General features: G+C 38.7%; 3 protein-coding genes across 7 annotated transcripts in view; 1 reads left to right on the forward strand and 2 right to left on the reverse strand.

The window, feature by feature from the left end:
* STXBP3 (syntaxin binding protein 3) overlaps positions 1–15,126 on the reverse strand; it is a 36,027-nt gene extending 20,901 nt beyond the window's left edge. For both annotated transcript variants that reach the window (XM_018079098.3, XM_008926856.4), the window contains exon 1: positions 14,977–15,126. In XM_018079098.3, the coding sequence (XP_017934587.2) occupies positions 14,977–15,061 (85 nt within the window). In that variant the 5' untranslated portion in view covers positions 15,062–15,126. The remainder of the gene's footprint in view (positions 1–14,976) is intronic.
* FNDC7 (fibronectin type III domain containing 7) lies at positions 927–19,193 on the forward strand. Of its 4 annotated transcripts, none has more exons than XM_018079014.2 (14): positions 927–1,087; positions 1,554–1,572; positions 2,668–2,925; positions 4,212–4,466; positions 5,098–5,358; positions 5,885–6,136; positions 7,495–7,749; positions 8,445–8,702; positions 9,139–9,393; positions 10,253–10,507; positions 11,049–11,309; positions 11,857–11,886; positions 12,384–12,447; positions 18,580–19,193. In XM_018079014.2, the coding sequence occupies exons 1-13, from the start codon at positions 1,025–1,027 to the stop codon at positions 12,419–12,421; spliced, it is 2,460 nt and encodes an 819-aa protein (XP_017934503.1). In that variant the 5' UTR covers positions 927–1,024; the 3' UTR covers positions 12,422–12,447; positions 18,580–19,193. The 4 variants fall into 4 exon arrangements, with proteins under 4 accessions (XP_017934503.1, XP_017934504.1, XP_017934506.1 ...); XM_018079015.2 differs by lacking the exon at positions 18,580–19,193 and adding an exon at positions 12,934–13,305; XM_018079017.2 differs by lacking the exon at positions 2,668–2,925.
* Positions 16,609–25,812, reverse strand: PRPF38B (pre-mRNA processing factor 38B). Its single transcript, XM_018078983.2, is given in 8 exon segments — positions 16,609–18,682; positions 18,950–19,173; positions 21,680–21,740; positions 21,824–21,975; positions 22,270–22,338; positions 25,525–25,713; positions 25,715–25,780; positions 25,783–25,812. Coding segments are annotated over 8 exon segments (1,647 nt in total). The 3' UTR covers positions 16,609–17,826.

Consider the following 25,812-nt stretch of genomic DNA (forward strand, 5'->3'; position numbering starts at 1 on the left):
GCGGACGGTGCGGCGGAGAGGGGCACGTGCTGCTCCTGGGGGGCGGGCTCTGCCGGCCGGGCCCCGCACCCCGGCCCCAATGGAGTCGGGTCCCTTTCCTCTGCCACATTGGGGTCCGTAATTCCCATTGGAGAAGTGCTCGGTGACCAGGGCTCGTCCCCTGAGGAAGGAGTCTCCTGCTGCTCACCTGTCAGCAGGTGAGCCCGGGACACGGGGGCCGCTCCCGACCCCCGCGGCGGCTCCTGGGGCTGTGTGTGGAGCAGCGGGGGGAGCTGGAGAGCGCAGAGCCGAGGGAGCGCCGCGAAACTTGCCGTGGTGCCGAGTCCCCTCGCGGTGGAAACCGGGGCTCCCTTATGAAAGCGGCCCCAGGGTTCTCTCTGACATTCGTGTAAAGCCGCCAAGAAAAACACTGTCGGGTCATAGAACGATACTGTTTGTTATCGCCTACAATCGTCTGTCAGAAGTTACAGTCTGAAGACATAAAGTCGTGTTGTCTAAGGGGAACCAGCAGCTGGTACAGATACGAAGGAATATGAGGAAAATGTCTCTTTCCACAATGCCAGATACTGAGGAAGGGTGGTTCCCAGTCCATGGCAGTGTTCCATGCGAAGGGGAGTACCACGAGGGCATCATTCCCAACAGAAAAGAAGGTCCTTGTATGTAGACAAAAATACAGTAGGTAATGAGCTGAAGAGCAAATCTCAGATTTGCTTGATTATTGGGCTTAATTATTTTATGAATCTTGTATAACGCATACAGAGACTGCATCCTGTAACAGAAGGGGGAAAACCCCACCGCCCGCCGGCGCTGTGTCGGCCCCTGTCCCCAGGGTTCGGTGGCCGCCGGCCGGCTGGGCTCCAGCGGGGAGGAGCGCCCAGCCCAGCGCGACCTCCTCTGTCCCGGGGAGCGAGCCTGCAGGGGGAGCGAGCCTGCAGTGGCAGCACCGCCGAGACACAGGGCTGCTCACAGCAGGGATCGGCCTCGGCTCATCCCCGTGGGAAGGCTGGAACAAAGCTCTGACAAGATGTGTGGTGCGAAAAGTAAATCATTAGCATTTACTGGACTGCTTCTCAACTGCCTAGAAATGGTGAGTGCAACTCATTTGCTTTAGAGCTGTTTTCAACGATGATATTGTACTCTGTAAATGTAAACTAAAAGTTAGGATGGAGACTATCATGCAGATGCTTCCGCATTGGTATTGAGTTACTATTACACTTTTGCACTGTTTGCAAGTGACTGAAAAATAAAAGGATATATTAGGATTTGAGGCCTTTCAAAGTGTGTCAACAACTGAAAACGGGATCAATAGGAAGATTTAGAGAGGAAAATGAAAATGAAGAAGCAATACAATCTGGACACCAGTACCAAATCTCACTGGTTGCATACTCTTTCCATGCTTAAAGAATCTAAGCCAATACATCATATCAGTAAAATGTTTTTAAAAACATAGTATTTTAAGTTGTTGTTGTTGCAATTAACATTCTTAGGTTTTTAATTTTCCAAATAAAATATTTCACATTGTATTTCTAATTTTCTTACATCTTCCTTTTCAGATCTTTTCAGCTAACACAGGTAAATCTTCAAAATGGTATTTTGGTTTTGCCTGCCTGTTTTTTAATGGGTCTGAAGAAAACACACACTTGTGATTTTTAATAAAATATTCTGTAAGTTCTAGCAGTTTTATAAACAAAAATTGTTTTCAAGTTTGATTCAGCTTTAAACAATTATGTTGATATCTTTATAAATTTTAAACCTCATTTTCAGGAGTCCCAATTCTGTTGGGCACTTGCACAAATATTCAGACTTACACCTTGACACTGGTGTGAACCAGAGAGAACACTCAGATGAACAAATTCTGCTGTCCACTACCTACATAACTGTGCTACAAATAGGATTCAAACTGTCCCATATTTGCACCAAATTAATTGTTATATATTTTAATAATAAAAATTAAAAATCACCAAAAGAAAATGCCACCACACTCCTTCCAAAAAAAAAAAAACCCCAAACCAAACAAAAAAACCACACCAGGAGAAGCACGCTCTCCCCTGCCCAAATATTTCCAATGTTTTGTTTTATACTTTCTGCAGTCTTGTATTTTGTGCCTCCAGGTCCTCACACCTTAAAATGTGAATATTGAGTTTTTTGAAAGAAGAGATTACACGATTACAAGAAATGCTTTCAGCATTCATGCGCTCTCTGGCAATAGTACATTCCTGCATATCCTGCACTGTCAAGAGCCTTAAATGCTTGATCATTGCAGACGTTGCAATATCTGGACACTTACTGTAACATATTCTTTTTATGATTAGCAAAACAACGGATCCTATTTATTTATGGAATAGTGTTGACATTGCTTGTATAGTCACATACGGATTATACATGGTATTTTTTAAAACAATTAGACTACAGTGTGTTGGGAATTTAAGAAAAATAGCCATCATCACAGCATGATATTATGAGAGTGAGCAGCAGTTATTACAGTAATTAATGGATTACAAAAGTGAGCAAGGGAAATAGCACTCCAAATTCAGCAGAATGCCTATTGTCTGAAAATTAGGTCACATAGATGCTTGATAAGGCACTGAACAATATTCTTGTCAAGACTTAACTAAATTCAGGAATGACTGAAATGTTTTCTGATAATGATTTTTTTGGGTGTTTTAGGTTTCTCTGTGTCTTTATATGATGTGACATCGCAAAGCATTTCTCTCAGATGGCCCAAGTTTTCAGGAGCCTCTTCTTACAGGGTCACAGCTACAGCTGTGAATACTGTAGGCCATTCATTACTGGCTCATTTCAGTGATGTGACACTTAAAGCAACTCTAACTTCATTAATTCCCAATACTGTTTATGCTATACAAGCAGAAGCCATTGACAAGAATGGGATTATTCTTGCAGAAACACAGATTATGCAGTCAACAGGTTAGTAAGAGAAACTGGGAAGTATAATTTCCATTGTCCTCTGTATGACTGGGATTTCATCCTTGATGTTTCATTGTACTGGTAGGGAAAATCTGCCATTCTCATTGAAGCCTTTTGCCGGTTCTCCTACTGAGTTCAATATTAGCATGATTAGCTCCTTTTCTCCTCTCATCTTGTTCCAAGTTTTCCTGATCTGGCACGCACAGTTTGCTCAGACTGCAGCTTTTTAAATCACCTACTCTTTCATTACAAAAGCAGATATGAAGCTATTTATAAATTTTTTAGAACTGCTAAACAGTAATTTTGTTTCATTCACAAAAGGACTTGTGGCATGTAAGTCACTGATGGATATTGAAAGAATCTACATAAACAGAAATCCTTTTTTATTTCATCACTGAAATGTAATTGAAAAATATTCTGTTGAAATTCTGTTTTTAAAATAATTTAGCTGATAATTTTGAGAAATAGCCATTACTTTTCCAATTGAATGTTTCTTATAAAATTAATTATTACAATAAAATTTGAAAATAAAAAAGTAGAGGTGTTTTATCATGGTAAGTGTAAACAAGTAGAAGTATTTATCCTGCTAAGTGTAAACAAAATGTCTATTGCTAGCTTAGTTTTGGAAGAAGAGATATTAATGATTAATGTTGTGTAATTTATTTCCGATATACATCACATGCTATATATTCTCTACTTGACTGTTAGGCAAAAAACTCCATTAGACTTGCACGTGGATTTCTTGCACAGAAATTTTTATGCACGGTTACTAAAGACAATATTTTAAAAGAAAAAAAAAAGCATAGTGCAATATCTTACTCAAAGATTGCAAATGACCCACCTGCAAATGTTCCACAGGCATGGTCAGACAGAATATCTGTTACCATTTTTACAAGTGGGGCAACATAGGGTGTGTGACTGTAACTGATAAGGTGCTTGGAACTAAGAGAGCAGACATAACGCTCAGTTAAATAGCTGTGTAATACTTGCTGGGTCTCCCAAATCCCAGGTGAGCTGCCTTGCTTTGAGTAAGTTTGCCTCAGGGTGCATACTTTGTCCCAAATATTTTACATTCCTTTTCTTAATTTTATGTGGGATACACCTTCATTTTATCTTTTTTTCTTTTCCAGTGAGTGTATATCTGAGCATAGTGAGTCTAAGTGTATCTGCTCTGAGCATGGGGTTAGATGTCCTACATTTTGTCTGTGTGAAATGTTCAGAGCACTCAGCATTTCACAGGGCTCAGTTCCCCAACTTAAGCATGTCTATCATTATTTCCATTTTAGCTCCAGACATACCTGTTATTGACCAAGCTTATTCAAAACTTAGCAACAGTATCACAGTGGAATGGAGAGCGGTACCTGGGGCTACTAGTTACATGCTGACTGCACAAGATGGAGATTCCTTCATTGAAACTGTAGTTAAAAATTCTCCAGGCACAGTGACGGGGCTGAAACCTGCCACCTTGTACAGAATCACTATCAGATCTATAAATTCAGGAGGAAAAAGCCAGCCTTCACCTTTCAGAAAAGCAAAAACAGGTGGACTTTAAAATTCTTATTTCAAATTCTATAATGTTATTATAAAGCATTCATGCATGTACCAGTCCTGAATTATTATAGTCTTGCATTTTAAATTGTACTGATCACATTCTCCTTTCAGTTTTTGACAACTAGAATTCAGGCATTTGACTTAATGACCAGGACAAGAGTCTGAATTAATGGTTTACTTTATGATAGGACGTTAAGTTAAATATTCAATTGGGAGTTTTGCTAGAATTTGTATGAATATATGTATTTTACTTTAACAAAAGGCATAAGTTGAAGGAATAGAAGAAATGAATAAAATAAAATAATAAGACAATGTAAAACTTAAAGGACGGGAAATGCAGTATCTTCTTGGTGATTTTCATTCTTCAACACTCACAACCTTTCATACTTTCTGTATGAGTTACATTCATTTTACAAAACCTGTAATATAATAATCGATGCATCACAAATCACTTTCTATATTTATTCTATCAAGCTGGCATCCATTTATTTTTCTGCTTTTGTTGTCACTGAATTTGTCTCTGAGAGTTGGTGATTGTTGTTTCTGTATTCATTTCAAATTTGGCCCTTTCAAACTGTACTACTGAAAAACCAAAAGCTTGATTTTGTTCTTTCTCTACAGTCCTGGCTGCTCCGATTCTGTCTGTTAGTTCTCCGAGCTGTGACTCCATTGCACTGAGCTGGAAAGCTGTGTATATGGCAGCTGGATTCTCTGTGTCACTCATGAGGTCAGATGGTTTGGGCAGAATGCTGAGGGAGAACACCACCAATACCTCCTTGATATTTACAAATCTAGATCCAGGAACTCTCTATACTATCAAGGCTTATGCCTGGAATGCCAATGGGATGCCTGGAGATGATTTCACATATAACCAAAGAACAAGTAAGAAATTTTCTTTTCTGAAACCAAGTGAGCATTAAAAAAAAAAAAACCAAACCAAAACAGCAACAATATAGCAGGAAATATTTATGTGTGTGTATGATTGTGTTATGTTTTTCAAAGGTACACTGGGTAGATTTTCAGATCACATCATTTTTGCCCCATCTCAAAGTTTATGAAACCTCAGATAACATGACTATGTTTAATAAATATTACTGAGGCAAAGATACCATTAACTGTCACTAAAGTGGTACTCAGGACAGGTGTGGATAAGGATTACACAAGTTTAGACTGATTTGAGGATTTTTCTAACTGTGAGAAGTAAATATTCAAATAAGGCAGGGAGTTTCAGCAGAAAGCTTTGTGACAGTGTATAACTAAAACTATTTAAAAATGTCACTTTAACATGAATGAGGCTAAGGTCTGCACCACAAAAAATGTATTTAGTTTGCAAATTATGTAAATGCTCATGTTTGTAGGCCATGATCTAAGTTGTATTTATGTGTTCCAAACTATTGATATACCGTAGGTCCTAATGCACCGGCGGATGTTAAAGTAGCTTTTAATAGTGGTGCTTTAAGAGTTTCTTGGATGCCAACAGAAGGAGCTCTAACTTACACTGTCACAGCCTCCAGTGGACTCTTGAAACTGAAGTGTAACACATCCTCCTCCTCCTGCATGGTGCCATCCCTCCAGTGCAGCTCTGAATATTATGTTTCTGTCACAGCATACAATGATGCTGGATCCAGTAAACCTACTGATGCAGTAAGCTTAAAAACTAGTATGTGTCATTGATCCTTATATAGCTTATGGCATTTTAACATATATTTCTTTAATTTCAAATGCAAATTAGTCCATTGCAATTCACAAGTGATTCTCAAATAGTTATTTCTGCTTTTGACCTTTGTGCATGAATGGTGCCATATTCTTTTCTATTTCAGGGATAAGAGCCTAAACTTTCTTCATATTTGTGTAAGAAAAACTTGCAATGGTGTATATATTGTTGGCTGAAACAGTAAGCCTCTGTTTTCCTATTACTAGAAGTACATATTGTAAAGTCAATTTTCTGAGTGTAAAACTAATGTAAGGAATAACAGGTCTGTGAGGAAATGGCATTAAGGATTGCCTCTGGGCTGAGAAGCATTCTAGGCCAAGTCTAGTTTTTAGTTAGAAAGGAGGTCAACAAAACCACATTCAGTCAAAGTAGCACCACTAGACTAAATTAAGAAACCATCAACCATCATCAGAACAGAAGCTTGCTTGTTTCAGCTACAGCACCAGTGCCATGTCAGAGGTTATTGCTTCCTGACCTGTTAGATGAACTGCCCATGTAATTAAAATCTAAAACATTTCTTTTATTACATGTTACTTTAAAGACACAACACTATTTACTTAGTTATTTGATGTAACCTGCCTCATTTTGACTTTTTATTGATAGGAGTTAGAGATCAATTCTGTGAGCAACTCTGAGGTGGATCTAATGGGATGAGAGAGCCTTACACAGTAGACAAGTATTAAGCTGTGGGCTCTGATCTCAGCCAACACTGCTTCAGCTGGATCATGTACATTCATTCTAATAGCAGCAAGCTACACTTCTTTGAACTAGAAAGAAAGGAAATGTTATTTAAGCAAAAGCCATAGAGTTTGCAGTTTAATGTGACATGATGCCACCAGAAAGGGAACCTAAGCAAAGGACAGTTCTACTCACAGACAACCAGTGAGTTTCATAAAAACATATAAAGGGCTTTCACACATAAAAGCTTTTGGATGCTAATTGTTATTCAAGCTAGTATTACAATTACCATCCAAACCTACTATTTGTGAGCACACACTGTGCCAGTTTCTTTTGAAATACTGCCCAGTGTCGCTGTTTTTTTCACTGTTCGACAGGGGCTCCTTAATCAGAATTTGTTTCTGTAAAACATGAAGATATTTTGTTCTGTAAAAATCATACCCACTTGTCATCTAAATGTAAGTAGCACCCTCTGTAAATGCAGATAATATTGCTGTTTGCTTGAACAAGACAGCAACTGAGTAGAATAATTCTGTATATTCCTGATTTTCCTTTACTATGTAAAAGTGTAACTTCAATAAAAATATGTCGTTACAATTCTTTTTTTTTTTAATTTTTGTTTTCAGTTCCTTGTGCACCAGTAAACATATCAATTGAAGAGGATGAACTTGGTCACTTGCTGGTGTCATGGTCTAGCGTCAGTTTTGGTCATTATTACGTGGTTTTTGTGAAGAGTGATGATGGCTTGGAAGTGCACTGCAACACATCATATACTCAATGTCATTTCCAGTCAGACTGTGGCTTCACTTATTTCATTAGTGTCTTTGCATATAACAAGGCAGGGCAGAGTCCTTTAGGTGATGTATTCAATTACACTACTGGTAAGTAACCACTTATTTTTGCAAATTCATTTGGATCCTTTAACTGTGTTTATGGATATTTTTATGGGAAGATACTGACTTAAACTTCTATTTTTATTCAGGTTTTGGGCAAAACACACAAAGGTTGGCTGAAAAAAAAGGAACACTTCCCATTGCCATTAAATTTAACTTGTGTAGTCAAGTGCAACATGCTTACAAACTTGAAAATAGTTTAACAATTCACAATCATCAATCAGGCAAGGACATATGAATAACTTACAGCCCTGGCGTAACATTTGAACTCTAGTCCTGTTTAGTTTTTTTCTTTTACCTCAGGAATGGTGTGTCAAAATCCTAAACTTCCTCAAAGAGAGTTTTCATACTTGGAAAATGAAAAAAGATTAACCAGTTCAATGGGAAATTGAGAAGAATGTTTTTTGAATTATTTAACCTCTAGATGCTTTTAAAGCTTCAACCAAAGATATATGTAATTCCTGCATCTGACCTAAACACTAGGATGTCCTGTATTGATTTTGGAAGGAGGGGCATTGAATTAATTCAGGAAATAAGTCTGGGATTCATGAGACTGTTTGCACAGTATTGGTCACCTTTGGAGATTTAAGACATGAAGCACATAGGTAAACTAAAGAAGGCTCCTATTCATGCCAGTTTCCCGTTCCCATTCGAGTTTCCCTCTCTGCCTCATCTGTTCCCAGCTCCTTGTTGCCCCAGCGACTTCAGGGCCGTGTTCGTGTCCAGCGACACCGTGCGGGTCACCTGGGCTCCTGTCCGAGGCGCCGACCTGTACGAGACCAGAGCTGCCGCCTGGAGCACGGTGGTGCTCTGCAATGACACGGCCCCGGCCTGCACCCTGTCAGCTCTGCAGTGCAACACCCGCTACCACATCACCGTTCACTCCTTCAGCGAGGCCAGGGGCAGCAACACCTCATGTGCGCCCAAGCACGTGGCAACAGGTACCGTGATCACTCGTGTTTTCCTTTAGCAGGAGAAATAATTATTAGGCACCGCAGTGATTCATGGATGAAATGCATTACTGGAATGCTAACTTACTGTAACTGATAAAAATTAAAAAAAAACAACCCTCCAAAACAGGAAGTCTTTAAAAATATACTGTAAGCAGGGATCTAAAAACAGATTTGGATTGAAAGTTTCTGACAGCTCCAATATTTTGAAAATCAGATTTACAGTTTATCTCTGGTTTTGTACACAAACTCCTTATGTTGTCAGTTCTGTCACAAGGTCTAAATTCTCACCAGGACTAAGTATACAAGGATCATATACTTTTTCCAAAGCAGTTTGTTAGTTCTAACTGGAATTTAATTTTCATGTCTAACTTACATAGTATGTATAAACAATCTGTTTAAATACTGTTAATATGAAATATTTCAGCTCCCTGCAGTCCTGAAATTAAAAATGTCTCAAAGGAGGGTCTTTCTGTAATCAGTGTACAGTGGCAGTCTAACAATGAAGACGCTACATACGTTGTCACTGCCAGAGGAGAGGCTGGACTTTGGCATTGCACAAGCACTGGAAGCTCCTGTACCTTAACTGATCTTCCCTGTGGATCTGCTTTCTCTGTTAGTGCTATAGCAAGATCACCAGCAGGACAGAGCTTACCAAGCTACAGTGTCCCTTTAGAGATGGGTATGTGGGAATTGCATGTTAGCAGCATAATATTAAAATAGTTCTATGACTCTTTATATGTCTTTGGCTTTTTTTTATTTTAATTACAGTGTGTGCATATTGTGCTACCTATTGCTGGATGCCCTTTGTGTGAACCTGTCTGTATCTTTGTGTGTGTGAGAATGATCACTTGGCAGTTGCCACATACTGAGAAGCCTTAGTGCAACCAATTATTTTGTGGCACAGCTAACTAAAATGCAGTAACATAAGCCACTAATGTAATACATAACTTCTTTGTCAGCATTTTGATATTTAATATTACTAGGAGAAGCAATGAGATAATGTCCACATCAACAATATAAAGAACAGATTAAAGCACATCCTACTCACCACTCCTGCTATTAATTTTCTAACAGAGTTTTGTCCTCTACCACTTAACCCAGACAATCCCCAGGCCCTGTACAGCAGTTAATGTACACCAGGGTCTATTTTTAACAGGCAGTTTGGCTGCAGTCATCTTGCATTGTAGAGGAAGAGACTTTAAACAAAGACAGAGCTGGACTGAGCAATATGACTTGAGGGGTAGAGGTAGACCCTGCTTAATTATCCCATGTACTCTGATACTTTCGAATCTTGGTGAACGATCGTGTTGTAGTAATTCCAATATTATAACCCACTGTTATAGACAAATTGATCTTGTATTGACATTGTTTATTAGAAGCTTGCCAGCAATGTCAAGTATTTTTCAGCATGCTACTGTTTGCCTGAGAAGTATGCACTTCTTCATTCCTTTGCTCTTGATCATGTACAATTCTGGCTGCAACCCAACAAAATACCTTCCAAACCAGAACTGACTTCTCTATTTTTTCTTTTCTTTAAGCTCCTTGTTGCCCTAACGACCTGATACTAACTCAAGTGACACAGTCTGTAACAAATATCAGCTGGTCTGCTGGGAAGGGTGCACAGACATATGTAACAACACTGGAGTCTCCAAAAGGACAGGCAAAGTGTCGCACTCTTCAGAACTACTGTCTCCTGGGATGCATCACATGTGGCACCAACTACACAGTGTCTCTGAAAGCAATTAGTGAAACGGGTCTGACATCCAGTTGCACATATCAGGGATATTCTTCCAGTATGTAAATTGTAAATGCACTTGGGAAGAAAAAGACTCAATATACAACGTACTTTGTATACTGTTGCTCTCATACAAATAGCACAGCTGAAATTCAGTACATACTTAGTACACTTGCAGCTCCCTCTTCTAAATAAATGTACTTTGGATTATTTTCATATAATTTAAAACTTGTCCTTATGACAGCCATCAGATGGCCATATAAAGAAGTTTTAATAACATTGCTCCAGAATCAATTTCTTAATTTAAATTATGCTATAGCATAATTAAATTTTAAAGACCTCAAAAGGATTTTGGGCACTTTAAGGTAGGCCTCGTGCCAGGTGAGAGCAACAATATTCCAACATGTAAAATGGCTGAATTCCAGCTCCATAATATGAGTCTGATAAAACATTTTCTTTCCTAGTTCAGTTCAAGAATTGTTTTGGCTTTCTGTGAAATAATAATTTCTCAGTGAAATGATGATAATCATAGTAATTTGGTTTAAAATGCACTCTAGGAGTTCACAAAATTTGCTTATTAATGTTTCTCTCTTTATTAGGTGCTTGCTGTCCGTCTGGGGTGAAGCTATACAGACTGAGCAACAATGGCATCAGGGTGTTCTGGCGAGCCTCTGATGAAACAATGAACTACAGCACTGATTTACATGGTTCAAAAGGCAACTTCACCTGTACCCCCAGAGCAGGTCGAAGTCACTGCGACATCACCGAGATACCCTGTGGGGATGTCTACACAGTGGTGGTAGCTCCACTGACTGATAAGGGTCCAAAGCTCACATTCTGTCCTAAAAAAATATATTCAGGTAAAATTTAAATTTCTTTGAATGATCTGTTTTTGTCCATGCATTCTAGATGGTTAAAATGTAATCCAAAATTATGAAGGTAAAGGTGGCATGTTCTAGTGTTGACTACAGAGTAAACTTCGTGGGTGCTGTCTTGCAATATCTGTTACAGGAACTTCACAGGAGCATTTTGGGACTGGGCATACTTATCTACACAGATCCTCTTAACTAGATCAACTGTATCCTGGTGAAGGTTAGGAGTGGCTACAATATAGGAACAAATAAATGAGCATTTTTTGTTTTGTTTTTGAATTTGGTTTATGGATGTTTTTTAAATAAAGAAACAATTACTTCTATGAACCACTCCTAAGCACATTTTGAAGTAATAATTGTTTAAAGGGGTAGTAGTTACCTTGGGATTCCTTTCCTAGGGCGTGGATTTAATCAATTTTAAAAGTACTGGTATCTGATGGGATTGCACAGTTGGACTACATACTACAGACTAATAATGTTTCACAGCTCACAACCTGACACCTCACATTTATACCACTGTTTCATGTCATTTCAGTAACTTGTTCTGGAAGCTCTGTTGGAATGGGTAAGAGCACGTAGTACATTCGTTACAAATTCATGGAGTTTGTAAAATATGTTCACATCGTTTAACTTCAGATAAGATGCATATAACATAAATTTGATCATCAAGGCTTCTGTTAGTATTATGCAGGTTTGTCTCACCCCCCATCTTATAATAAATAATTAAATATCTATATTGTGGCCTGTATACCATCATGCATAGTCACAACACTATTTATCAGATAGTACAAAATAAAAGGCAGGCTTATCTTCTATAGCCTCACCATATCCCATTACAAATTCAACGAGGTTGCACTTCTGATTTTTATTTTTAAAAAGCTTAAAAAATGTGGCTTACCTCAACTTATTCTACCTTATTTCTTCTGGGGTTTAAACAGGATAGTCTTGTGTTTTATTTGCCTACGTAAACTGCTAGAAACAACTTCAAAAGCAGCCACTGAAAAACTTCTCAAAACAGCTGCTTTTCTATAACTGAAACTGAATTTCCAAATTCTTTTCTAGTGATTTATAGAGGCAAGAGCAATGCAGAACACATCTAAATGAAAATTCTGGTTCAGATAAGAAGGTAAGTTACAAGAATTGCCGCTGATATTATGATGTATTAATCAAACTTTTCCTGCTGATTAAATCTTTGGAACTGGAGATAATCCATATTTACCTCCAAAAGCTCATGTTGTCTACTCCTACTATCAATACTGATTTGTCCTCCATTTATAATAACCGTCTTTCACTTCATTAAACCTTTTCTAATACTATCCTCTAGTTCCCCATAAAAGCCTTCAAAATACAAACTGATCAAGATACTCTTCAGCATCCATTTACTTTCTCTCTTTCCCAGCTAAAATTGCTCACTCTTCAACACAATTACCAGTGTTCTGCACTATTTAGTGCTCCTGTCTCAAAGGAATGGCAAGAAATCACTGCTGACTTTTTCCCCCCAAGGCTGATCATCTCCTTTTTCCTGCTATTCACCTACAGCTATCCTGGATGTTAAGGTTGTTGATAACACCATTCTCCCTAAATGCTCCTTTCACTCTTACTTTCCCTGAAGCTGGAAAGACAACATCTGTGCTTAATGGCAACATTCACAGCTGCTCAGGACTGGGAGGAGGGAAGCTGAACAGCTAGTCATATCTGAGATCTAATCCAGGACATCAAATTTGAGCCCCAGCTGACAAGATCATTTTTAAAATGCAGCTGAACACTTGATGGAGATGTCTGTAATCTTGAACTATAATTTTCTGTGCAAGCAATCGCTTTTAAAAGTTCTTCCAAGAACCGTTATTAATCAGTAGGTGTGTTCCAGAACTAATGTACCAACGAAATAAGGCTGAAATAAAGATCAAGAGAGTGAAGTTAAACTTCTTAAAAAAAGAAAACAAACCAAAGCAACAGCAGTTCAGGTAGAGTCACTCAAAAGTAGCTTGAGGCTTAATCGAGTATTATTCCAAGGCTATTTCATTTTACTTCAAAATTTAAAAAAAGTTTCTTCCTTTAGAGTTTTGAGAGGTGACTCATGAGGAGTAAACAGAATGTCCTCTTCACATCAACTGACTTGCTTTGCACTGTAGCTAATGAAGAACTGACAGATATTACTAAAATCTTAATTTTCCATTTTTCAGAAAAGGCAGGACCTTTTCTCATACTCCTCACTGGTTACTTTCTCAGCCAACACAGAAAGCAAAATTCAAGGTCAACAGTTCTACAAACATATGTAATCTTACAAAAAGAGTCTTCAGAAACTCAGTTGTATAAAGGTAACCAAAGACAACAGGCATTTTTACACAGCTGTATTAGGTATCTCAGTCACTGCTTCTGATCACCTGCACAAAGTCACCTCACGGGAATCACCCTTCAATACGTTGATTGTAGATGGCCCAAGAATTACATGTTGCTTCTTAAAACATCATCTACATTTAGTCATGGTCAAACAAGTCTTTCTTTAGGAAACATTATTTGAAACTGTCCTGCATTAGCTAATAAACAATTGGCAACTTTTCTCATTAATTGAAAAAAAAATATTATTGTTAAAGGCTTTCTTCCTCAAGGGTTTTATTTAAGTATTTCTTCTTTGGAGACATCACTGTGAAACACTGCCACCAAGGCCTAAGTGTTTAACCAGGTGGCTATTAACTGGATTTTCAGAGGTCTAAAGCAATCAGTTTCTTTCAGAATCAAGTTCAGGCCCCAAATTTCTTCTTCTCGCATAAACAATTGTGGTAATTCCATGCTCTAACAGTAATTCTAATGTTTTTTAAACTGTTGGTGTATATTTTCTCAATTCTTCCTGGTATACAAACCTTAACATCTCAGAATTGCACACTACAAACAGGACAATGCTGTAGTACTGTTTTCATCAGCTCCCCTCACTTTTATAATTAAAAAGAAGCATAGTTGTAACAGAATGTATTATTTGCATGTCTGTTGGGGGGGAAAAAAAAGGAAAAAGCTTAAGAGGAGTAATGATTTTAAGAAAAAACACATTGATTCAGCTCAAAAAAAATGGTTAGGAGATGTACACAATTAACCAAAACAGGGAGGAAAAGCAACAAAACCAAACTGAGCCAGATCCACACCTCCTGCTGTGGCCGTGTATATCTTCCAGGCCTTGTTCCTCAGGCATTAGGCATTGTCTTAATAGTAATTAACACTGCTGATATGTGAAATGACACTGGCAATCACTCAGATGATTAAAAAATTTTGGTGAGGATTAGTTGCAGGTTCTCTCCAGACTGAGGCAAATGCTTTTTTATGGGTCATGCTGACTTAATGGACAATGACATGTAATGTTTTCATAGATGTAGTTTCTACACTACTTACTAGTATGAAGCTCTGGTCTTTATGAAATAAAAAACCACAACCAATAAATCCCCTCACCAAAATAACAAAAAAAACCCCTAACAAAAACCCCCAAGCAACCCAACCCCATTAAGCTCTTGAAAGAAGAGACTTTAGAACCAACAAGGTACATGGGCTCCATAGCAGTGCAAAAGGCTCAAACATCAGCAGAAGTTCCCTCATTGCTTCGGGTTCCCTTTAAGGGTGGAATTTGTATACTGTAAGCAACTAAAAATATTACTAATGCAGTACTTACCGTTGGAGCCACAGGAAATTTCAAAGACAGATGAGACTTCCCAAAGGATAACTATCCCAGCTAGGTAACTATGGACATGTGGCATACTGTGGGAACTTTGGGTTCACAGTGCTTCAGACATTGTGCTTTTACCCTGAGAACTGAAGAGTGCACAGACTGTCAGAGAGCAGCTCCTGGGGAAAATCCCATGCCTCCAATTAAAACTGGCAGAAGTTTTCTCCGAATGCCCTGAGCTGAATACCCAGTGCAGCTGCACTGCAGTAACTGCAGCAGGGTGGGCAGCACCAGCACCTCCACTGAACTTACCACTGCTCACCAGAGCTGCTTGCACACCACAGTTCCTTTTGGTTTCAAGGAAGGTCATGCGAAATAAAATAATATCAGAAAGATAAAAAGGAACCAGAGTCCCTGGATCCAAACCCAAGAGCTGCACGATACTAAATCCCAAGGATAACTTAAGACAGGTGTCTTGGTCCAAGTAATTTCCATGGGTCTTGGTAATGAATATTGTGCCATCCATTACACTGCTAACTCAAGTACATAATATGCATCATATTAAATCCACAAGTCAAAAAGTACTATTTATTGGAAAATAAAAGCACAGTCCTCAAATTAGTGCACTTGTAAGAGGTACTGGCACGGGCCGGTCTTTTCACAAGCTGTACCAAAATGTTGACCATCTTTGTTGTAGTAAGACAGCCCTTCTCCACTTTCAGGTCAAAGACTGTGTTTCTCAAATACCTGTATTTTTCCTGCAAATAAACCATTCTTTCACTGTATTTCCCAACAATGGCAGAGGAGGGGGAGCCCTGAAGGAACAATTGGAAATCAGTAATCCATTTTCCCTGACAGAACACTGGCCTTGCAGCCTCTCTGCCTAAGAGTGTACTTGCTTCAGAAACTGAAGGTTAAAAACAAGGCCAAAAGAAGCCCTCTAGACACAAACAAGATAAAGTTGTCCTCACTGTTTTGACTTGGCAGACTGCAAAGACAGCTCTAATAATCTACTAGACAGGATATTCCTTAAATGGCCAGTACAGTTTTTCTCCCATATTAAATGAGAGCTCAGTAGTTTAGTTTTAGCAAGGGAGTGACTTCTTTGAAGCTGAAGTTTTGTTTCAAGCTCAGATTTAAAATCAGGTAACACAAATATAAACAGACAATACCTCAACAACATCAGTATTAAAAAATCTTGATTACTAAGGATCACAATGACAAAGGAACTGTTTCTGAACTGTTAGTTCATAAAAAAATTAGAGCAGGGAGGAAGAAAAAAAATGAAGTTTGCTCCTTGGAATACTATGGAATGAAGTGTACTGTTAGAAGCTGAAACACTTTGTTTTCTCCTGGATGTTAAAACAAAACAAAAAAAAAAGCCTAGATGACCTGCATGAACTTATTTCTACCTTCTACCTTCAGGTCACTTCATCATCATGAATGAGTCACACTTCATGTTCTTCCTGTTTTGGGGCTGCTGCATTTCTTTGTTTGCTACATGTCCCACATAAAGTACTTATTACATAAAATCCCTTATTCATACAAAATGTCACTTGATCTGAAAAAGAAATGTGGAGGAACCAAAACACTCTTCAACTGGCAATGAACATGCAGGGAAAAGCTGACACTCGATACAAAGGAATTGAGAGTTTATTCCAGATGGTTCTCCTCACTTAGTATACAAGTCATCAGAATAATCTATCAAATAGACTTGGACTGTAATGATATGATTTTCTTCTATAATCCATTTTGGTTTTTGCTTCTAACAACCTGTTTTAAAAAAAAATCTGCCAGATGAAATGTTCAGCATGAACTGCGATCCTTACTATTTGTAGAAAATATGACTTAAAAAAGGACACTGTCATTTAGTTCATATTTTAAATGTTTACACTTATAAAAATGCTTTGGAAGCTTGAAACTGAAATCCTTTGTAACATTTTTCTTCTTCCTACCTCCCTCTTCCCATCTTAAATGCCTTTATTAGCCCAGGATTAACATAAATGACAGAGTGCAGCTGATGATTAAAAAAAAAAAACAAAAACATTAAAAGACCACAAATGGATAAATTGTGTTTAAAAAAAAAAAAAGGAAGCTTACATGGATTTTTTTCAAACAAATAAAATGCATAGATGGCTACGGTACTCATCTGTCAACCTTTACAGTGTCCGCTTGAGGTAGCCTTTCTACAGAATTACTAAACGAGCCCCAACATCATCTAAATCCTTGCATCAAAACCACTATCTCTTTGAAAGTCCACTAATTTAACACCACTGGTGATCAACATAATACAAAGCTTTGAAGAAAACAGTAGGTACAGTGGACATAAATGTTAGTTCTAAATCTGCAGCCCTCAATGTACATTGTATGCACATAAATATCTCAGCTATAGTACACATTCCAGATCCATCCCTAAAAGCCATACTATTACGTAAAGCACAGCCATGCTAACTTCAGGATACAAACCATAATTCCACGTCTACAAAAGGGAAGTATAATTAGTGGCAGTTTATTGCCTCATACAAATTTAACCAACATGGCAACCATGCCGAAGGAATTAAAACATTTTCAGGACATATGTACAGACTGTACATTTCAGAAACATCTGAACAATAAAAATGCAAAAACAATCTCTGCATTACAAATTAAACTAAACAAATGGTTTGAAACCGTCAATGCATTGAATGGGTTTACAAAGGCACTTCCCTACCCAAAATAGGAAATGACAATCTGCAGCCTAGAGGGAGGTTGGAGAAGAGTGCTCATCAACTACTGCACAATCTCAACTTTAAGAAAAAATAAGCAGGATTTAATCAAACATTTATAGGATTCAATGTGATCCACTTCTGAAAGAATTCAGAGAGTCTCATCTTTGATTTTCTCTTGCTTTTCCTGGCTCTCTCGTTCTGTACTTTGGCTCCTTCGGCGATCATGTTTGTCAGAATGGTCCTTGCTATCACTGTGATCGTGTTTGTGGGAACGTTCTTTGCTTCTGCTACGCTTCCTAGATTTTTCTTTGCTGGGACTCTGATCTCGTTTTCTGGACTTCTCAACACTATCTGTTCTTCCTCTGCTTCTGCTTCTACTTCGTTTATTCGACTTCTCCTTATTTTCATTTTTATGTTTACTTGATTTTTCTTTGCTCCTGCTTCTGCTGCGCTTACCTGTGTTCCTACTGCGGCTCCTACTCCTATGTTTTCTTTCCCGGCTTCGACTTCTACTATGTTTTCTCTCTTTTTTGGAATCCCTCTTGTCATCCCGGTGTTTCTTCTCATCCTTGTCATCCTTGTGTCTTCTCTCTTCTGTATCACCCTTACTTTTTCTTTCTTTTGACCTTTCTCTAGATCGATCTTTTTCCCTCTCACTACCTCTTTCCTTATCATAATCTCTCTCTTTTTTTCGACTCCGTTCATTTTCTTTTTCTCGCTCCCTATCCCTGTCTCTTCTATCTCCTTTCCTGTCACGACTTCGACTACGGCTTCTGTATCTGTCCCTGCTCCTGCTTCGCCTCCGTTCCAGTGTGCGATCAGTACTTCGAGATCTCCGCCTTTCTTTTTCTCTCTCCTTTGCCTCACGTTCTAATCTCTGCCGTTCTCTTTCTCTTTCTAGTTCTCTGTCAAAACTAGAGGATCCATGGCCTTCCCGATGGTGACTTCTGCTTCTGGATCTTCTGGGAGACCTCCTGGGACTGATCGATCTTGGTCTTGGAGACCTTTTAAAAAAGAAGATATTCAGTGTGAAACACATCCTTTTTAAGTTAAAGAGACCATCTTTCCTTTTCAATTTATACTTTACATACACGGTCTGTTTTTCATCTTAAATACCAAATATCATGTGATGATTTTAATCCATTAGCATCCGTAAACTTTTTTGCCTGTTGCCTTAAAACCCAACCCAGTCAAAAGACAAGATGTTGCTGGTAATAAGTTGTTCAATAATAAACTTTTAACATTCATTTTAAAAATAACGTGTATATGACCTTGAACGTCTACGTTCTGCATGCCGTTCGATTTCTTCCATTCCCTCCTTGCCCTCTTTCTTGATTTTTCTAGGTCTGCTTTTAATTTGCTGGTCAATAGCTTTCTGGACTGGCACAGGAATTCTTGGAAACAAGGTGGAAAACCATTCAAGCTTTGTGAGGAAGGAACGAAGCATCTCCCCAATGGTCATAACGCAACCCCCACCTGCCTTCACATCCAGGTCCTGTAAAATACAAGCAAAAAATATCCTGATGGTCAAAAATATTCTTTACTGATTAAAAAAAAAATGTTTCTACATTACTGTCCTATTGAAGTCTCATGATTATGAAAGTTTACTTGTCTCATATTCTAATACATTTCCTTAGAAAAATTCAAACTCTGCACCCTTTGGATTTAGCAGTATGTTACAGACAGGGAATGGGACTTAATATATATGCATGCAGGCACACACTAATCCTGCAGCCATCTGGATGGTAAGGGACTGTCGATGAAGAGATTAACGCAAAATCCCCTTATACAGTCTGGTTATATGGTATGATCTTGTATTTTATTTCAATGCCAAAATGTTGAGAAGTCCTCTGAAAGTACATTTAATACTCCATTTTGTGGATGTACAACTGTGTACCATCATACCCAACCCTGTGGCCTAAATCATTTATGAACTACATCATTGCCTATCTCAAAATGATCATAGAAAAACCTCTAGTACAAAATGGCATCCTAACAGAATTGGAAGCAATAGCAAACCAACTGCCATGAAGCAGTGAGGTTTCTAATTTAGAAATATGTAAAAAAATAAATAAATGAACAAATAATTGGAAACGCATAATCCATGATGACCATTGTCTCTGAAAAGGGTCATTACCGCATGAAGGCCTTCTTGCTATGCCCTCTCACAGCTCAGGACATGTTAGTCAGCTATTGTCAGTCCCAAACCTATAGTGCAAGCACACAAGGAAAGTGAGATTTGTTATCTAAACAGGAAGAGAAAATCTAAACGTAAAACTGCTTGCACTCACACACATTTAAGTGTTCAGATATACAGTTTTTCCAAATATAATCGCTGCAGAGATCTAAAGAAGAAAAAAAGGAGTTAAACGTAGCACCTGGAGAGTACGTACAGTTAAACAAAATAAACATAAGAAGCATTTTGAAAGGTAACTCTGTATCCTGGGAAGTTTTTCACAGCAGCATGACAAAAGATGAACTGCTTCCACATATTTAAGAACTGAAGGGGAAAAAAAATCCTGTAGGTTTAAATAATTCCATATATAAAAATTTGCTTCATCCTATAGAGTTTGACCAGGACTGGTAAGAAACTTAAGCAGCCCCAAGCACGTAACACAAAGCTACTGATAGCAGCTGGGAAAGCAACACTAATTCCAAAAATATACTGGGAGATTTTAAACAAGAAACAAATACATCTTGATAACCAATATCTGCAAGAACTAAAATATATAAATAAAAAATATGCTTTGAATAATGAACCAGTTAAGACTTGCACAATGCAATGCGCTTGTGATCACTTTATTGTCCTTTGAGTCCACACTGAGTTTGCGAGACCCTGAGAATGAAGCCACCCCAATCCTTCTCAAAAATTACAGTCCAGCATTGCAGAGGAGAGTTCACTTTAACTACCCCACCTGGGGGAGAAGGAGGAGATTACAGAGATGCAATCAAGGTTCAAATTTGTTTTGATTTTTGTTAAAAATGTAGAATAGCACAGGTTTACCTGAAATAACAGCTGTTTCCTTTGCACAGTGTTTTTGATACTTAGCATGAAAGAAGTTGTTCATTGCAGTCAGATACAGGTGTAATTAACACTATTTTTATTACAAATATCTGGACATCATTTGCAACTACAGCATTTGGAATTTCTTGAAGTAGATGTATACTGTCACACTGAAGAGGGCAGATGATCCTTCCTGTTCCATTCTTAAATCTAAGATGTAACTTAAAACCTGCTCAATAAATACAAATTGCAGCAGTACGTAGCAGACTGTGTATTCAAGTTCATAGCCCAAGAAGCATCACCCACCAACTCCCTACTCTGTTTCCCCAAACAGTAAATCAGGACTAGGATACCAAAGGTATTCTCCCACCTGACTGCATAATAATGCAACCTCTGCACTGGACTTCAGTGAGCAACTCATCTTCTTTATTTGTCCCCAAAGACATTAACAATGGAACCTTATGCCATAATCAGGCTGTTTGCTTCTCCTCTGGAGAAATCCTGGGTTTAGTTATTCCAGGACATGAATAATAACCACAGAGATTTTTGGCAGTATTTTCCAAGGTGAATGTTGGTTTCTACTATATACTTCCCACTCTTTTATGTCAGCGTCAATTCTCCCATCCCAGTAATAAATAGATAATATAAATTTAGCATTCTCATGACTTACTACACCTTGCTTTTAAGATACGACTTTGAAAAATGCACAGAAGCCACACACACCCTGCTGTTTGAATTCTGATTTAGTACACCTGTTTCACATGGCTTTGTCAATCTGACACAGTAACATACTAACCAGCAAAAAATTCTGTTAGATCTTTAAGAAAACTAACCCATGTCCGAGCTCAAACCTGCTTCCTGCACTAATTAATAAAAATTAAAGAACAGAACGTTACAACAGTCAAACTACAGAAAACCTTATGAAACAATGTTTAAACCTAAAGTAGGAACATGAAAAGAAACAAAAGAAAACAAATTATTACCCTCGCCGACATACCTCTTCGTCATCAAGAAAGGATTCAAACCAGTCCCATAGATCTGTAGGTGGTTGTGTGTACCTTCAAGTACAAAAAGAAAGTAAAATTTTAATACAGCTGTCTGCATATTAAAACAGTCATTAGTTGATAACAGTGATACTTACCTAATATACATAAATCCAAGAGCCCTAATATATGGAGAGTCTGTATGAGTTATAAGGCCCATCACTTGCTTACGAGTGAGCTTCAGGGTAAATAATTTGTAGAGCAGACAAAAGGCAGTGGACACAATTCCTCCAGTTCCAACACCACGCACCTTTCAAAAGCAAAAAGTTAGGTGAGGATGCAGGAAGTCAAAGACATTATCCCAAATCTTCAAAAGAATGTGAAAACTAACACATAATAAAATCTAAATCTACAAAAAAAGCCATGTGGAAAAAGTAACACTACCTGCATCCACAGCTTTGGAAGCAAGAGGAATATATCTACTCTATGTAATAAATACTTCTACATCTAGAGACTGATGTCAACAGACCAGCAAGTTTTAACTATGCTTGGCAAAGTTCTTTACCAGACAGAAAAATTTAAGAAGGCACGTACTTCTACTTACCCCTCCACACATCCCTGTCTGGCCTGCGGTTTTCCTGCTGCCCTTCTCCCATGGTTCAACATGTGTAACCTGAAAGGGTGAGGTGGGGGACAGGAGAAAGTAAATTACAATTGCAACCTCCATAATGTTTAGGTGCTTGTACAAACCTGATTTAAACAACGGACATCATAAACCAGTCTTTAAAGTTTCTCTTCTATGAAATTCAAGATCAAGTCTGCTTTGTCATTAAAGCAAAGCATCTGGCTTTTTAAACTACAACATTAAGAAATTAGAGCCAAAATCATGACTGAAGTTTAAAACAAACAAATCCCAAAACACCAAAGGAAGCATCCATGCTCATTCTATACTCCACGTACTTTCAAATGCTTTATGATTAAAGTCCATCATTACTGTTTTCTTGGGTGACTAAACAACTGCCTGTATTTAAACTGTCTCCTTTAGTTTAGTGATATCTGCTGCTGAGAGCTACAGAAGTCAAAATATAGTGTCTCACATTCATGAGTTTCACTTATGCAGTGAGCTTAGCTAGAGATTTCTTTTTGCTATCACTTACAGTTAGGACAAAAGAAAGATGTTTATAAAGTGTAGTATTTTAATTAAAAAAATCAGTGTTTTTTCTTCTAGACTGCAGTGATGTTCTTAGGTAAAATGGTTCCTAAGTACTAACAAGTAAATTTGCTCATTTCAAATCTTGTGAGATACATTTAGAGATGAGCACACACACACAGTTAACCAACACCATTCCTAAAACTTGACAATAAGAGTCATAAACATGTTCAGAACCACAAAACTGCCTGTGCTGCATCTGAAATTGTGAAATTCAGAGAAGCAATGTCTGGCTCAATAAAGAAGTATACTGCCTAAGCACATCAACTTAAAAAAAATACGTAAAAGACAAAAAACCCCCAAACAATGGTGATACACCAGATTTGGAATAAGAGTTCATGGCTGTACTTCACAAATTAAATTCTTTTAACAATACATGAAACAAAACAAATTATGCACACAATTACATGAAATCAGAGATACACTAACAGCTGACGTTGCTGAACTGTTTGTTTGGGTTTTTTATAGTTGCTGTCTTAGCCAAACAGGAAATATAAGAGATGCCAGTACTGTAGAATTCAAAATTCATTATGACTTCCTGTATTGCATAAGAAGTTCTCAAATACGACATAAATAATACCGCACATCATTCTGATTATAGAGAGTTTTGCCTCTCACAGGAAATGAAAAGTATTTTTTAGTCCAAGTATTGAGTATGATGCTATCACAATGCTAGTCTTCAATCTTTTTAATTTAAGTTACATTTATTGGCCACAATCAATATAAACATGCTAGGTTTGACAAATATTAATTAAAAAATAAGCAAATAACAAAGTTAAAGTTTTGATCCTTCAAAGACTGCTGCATATGCTTAGCTTGTTGGAAGTACAGACTAAATGAAATTGAGGGCATGTACATGGTCCTAAGGTCAGAGATAAAGAAAGAGGAAGTCCTGCACTTTGCAGATACAGAACTGAAACAGGAGACCAGAAGTACAAGTAAATTAATTCAAATACTTGGACAGAATCCATATCTTCAAAGACGATCCCTATCACTAGCTGCCTGTGTAACTTAAAATCATCTTTCCCGGTAAGCCGGCACCCAGCATTCTCCACTTTTTTAAATGAGCCACCAGTTTCTCAAAGAAAGACAAACACTTGAAAATACATCTCCTAGGATGGGTATCATGTTCATTCAAAGAAAAGAAAACACATAACAATTATTCAGAAATCTTAAAACACGAAGAAAATTCAATTTCTCTTAATATCAATGAAGCACCTTAACCATCTCCCCCACACCCATTACTCACGAGTGAGTAAGAGGCTGAGTTTTCCCTTTATTTAGCCTGCAGTTTTGAGTCAGAGTAACTGAGAAGTTCAGTAAGCAAACTTTATTTGCACAGCATTAATAATCAGATTTTTAATGGCATGACAAAATTTCCCCCCAGTTTAAGATTAGGCCACTTGTGGAATGAAACAGTAAGACAAGTAACATGAAATATCTAACCAGCTTCAGGTGAGCTCTGCTAATACAAAGACAACAGATCCCATTTTTTACTACATCTGAAAAGGTCCACTTAAAATGAGTATGCTCTCAAATTTTCTGAAAATATGTTTCCTTTATAAATTTTTCAGCTCTAGCCATCACTTGCATAAGTAAAGTCTGCTACTTTCCATTCAGATAGTCAGTCTCTCTCACATGCAGCAACTGGAGAGATGCCTTGTCGACAATCTCTGTTACTCTAAGTACTAGGAGAAATAAATAATCAGCTTCAAGTGACAGAGCACAGGCAGACAAATGCTATCATTAAGTGAAAAAACAGTAGCATAGGTAAGCCCAAACTGCCAAAAATCTCAAAAATACTGTGGCGGAGTTACTTTTCTCAATTACAGTGCCCTAAGTAACTTGATTTGCCTTGGTCAAACGAAACAAAAGGGCTACCTTTGCTTTTCTTTTAATTTCAAATACACTGAAACTTGCTGACACGGTAACATTATCAAGCAGAATGAATTCACTTGAGAAAAATATCCGAATAACCACCAAAGTACAGGTGGCTAAAAACAGCTGAATTATTCAAGCTTAAATTATCTAAATTTTGGTCTCGTTATCAGAACAAAGAAATTGGCTGTGTTGATGAGCATTAATTATGCATACCTCTACCTGGGAGACTGGCTTGATGGAAGCCTCGCTGCAAAACTGATTCAATCCTGCTAACAAAACAAGAACCGAGACATGGGTGCCCCGATACAGACCACTCATCTCCCCAGCACATCCTACCTAACGCCAAGAAAACTTCTTTAACGGGTAACGGAGGAGGGAATCCCAACGTTGAAGTGACGAGGAAAGCCACATGCAGACTCCCGTTGGACCACCTGCAGTCACCATCGTACCCTGTGTGTCAGTGGTTACACGGGGTGTCGGCAGTGCCCTCCGTGCCCTCCGCGCTCGCTCCGGCTGAAGGCGCAGCCCCTTCGACGGCCATTTCGCCCCCACCACCCCGGCTCACGCCGCCCTCTCCAAACCTAACTCACAGCTCCGCAGTTCCAAATCCGACGCGGAATACGCCTCTTTCACGAGGCAGACAGGGCAGCACCCCCAGCTAAGCACTACAAGCGGTATTCGCTCCCATCCCTCAGCGTGGAATAAGGGGCGAGAAGGCGCGGGCCGCAGTCAAACCGGGCCCGGCGCCGGCGCGGCCGGCGGGCTCACCTTGAAATAGATCTCGTCCACCACTTCGTGGTAGGTCTTGAGCTCGTAGAGCTGCACCTTGAAGTAGGGCGACGAGAGGATGTTGGTGAGGATCATGGGGTTCAGGTTCATGGTCTTCTCGTTGCCCCACAGCGGCAGCACGTTGCCCGGCTTGCCCGAGGCCGCCGGCTTGGGGCCCCCGCCCTGCAGGCGGCTGCTGCGCGGGCGGGACGGGGCCGGCCGGGCGGGTGCTGGGCCGCCCTGCCTGCCCCTGGCAAAGTTGGCGACCGCGGGGCTGCTTGTGGCCAT

Source organism: Manacus vitellinus, unplaced genomic scaffold, assembly GCF_001715985.3.
Source record: "Manacus vitellinus isolate BGI_N305 unplaced genomic scaffold, ASM171598v3 scaffold_44_pilon, whole genome shotgun sequence".
Classification (NCBI taxonomy): domain Eukaryota; kingdom Metazoa; phylum Chordata; class Aves; order Passeriformes; family Pipridae; genus Manacus; species Manacus vitellinus.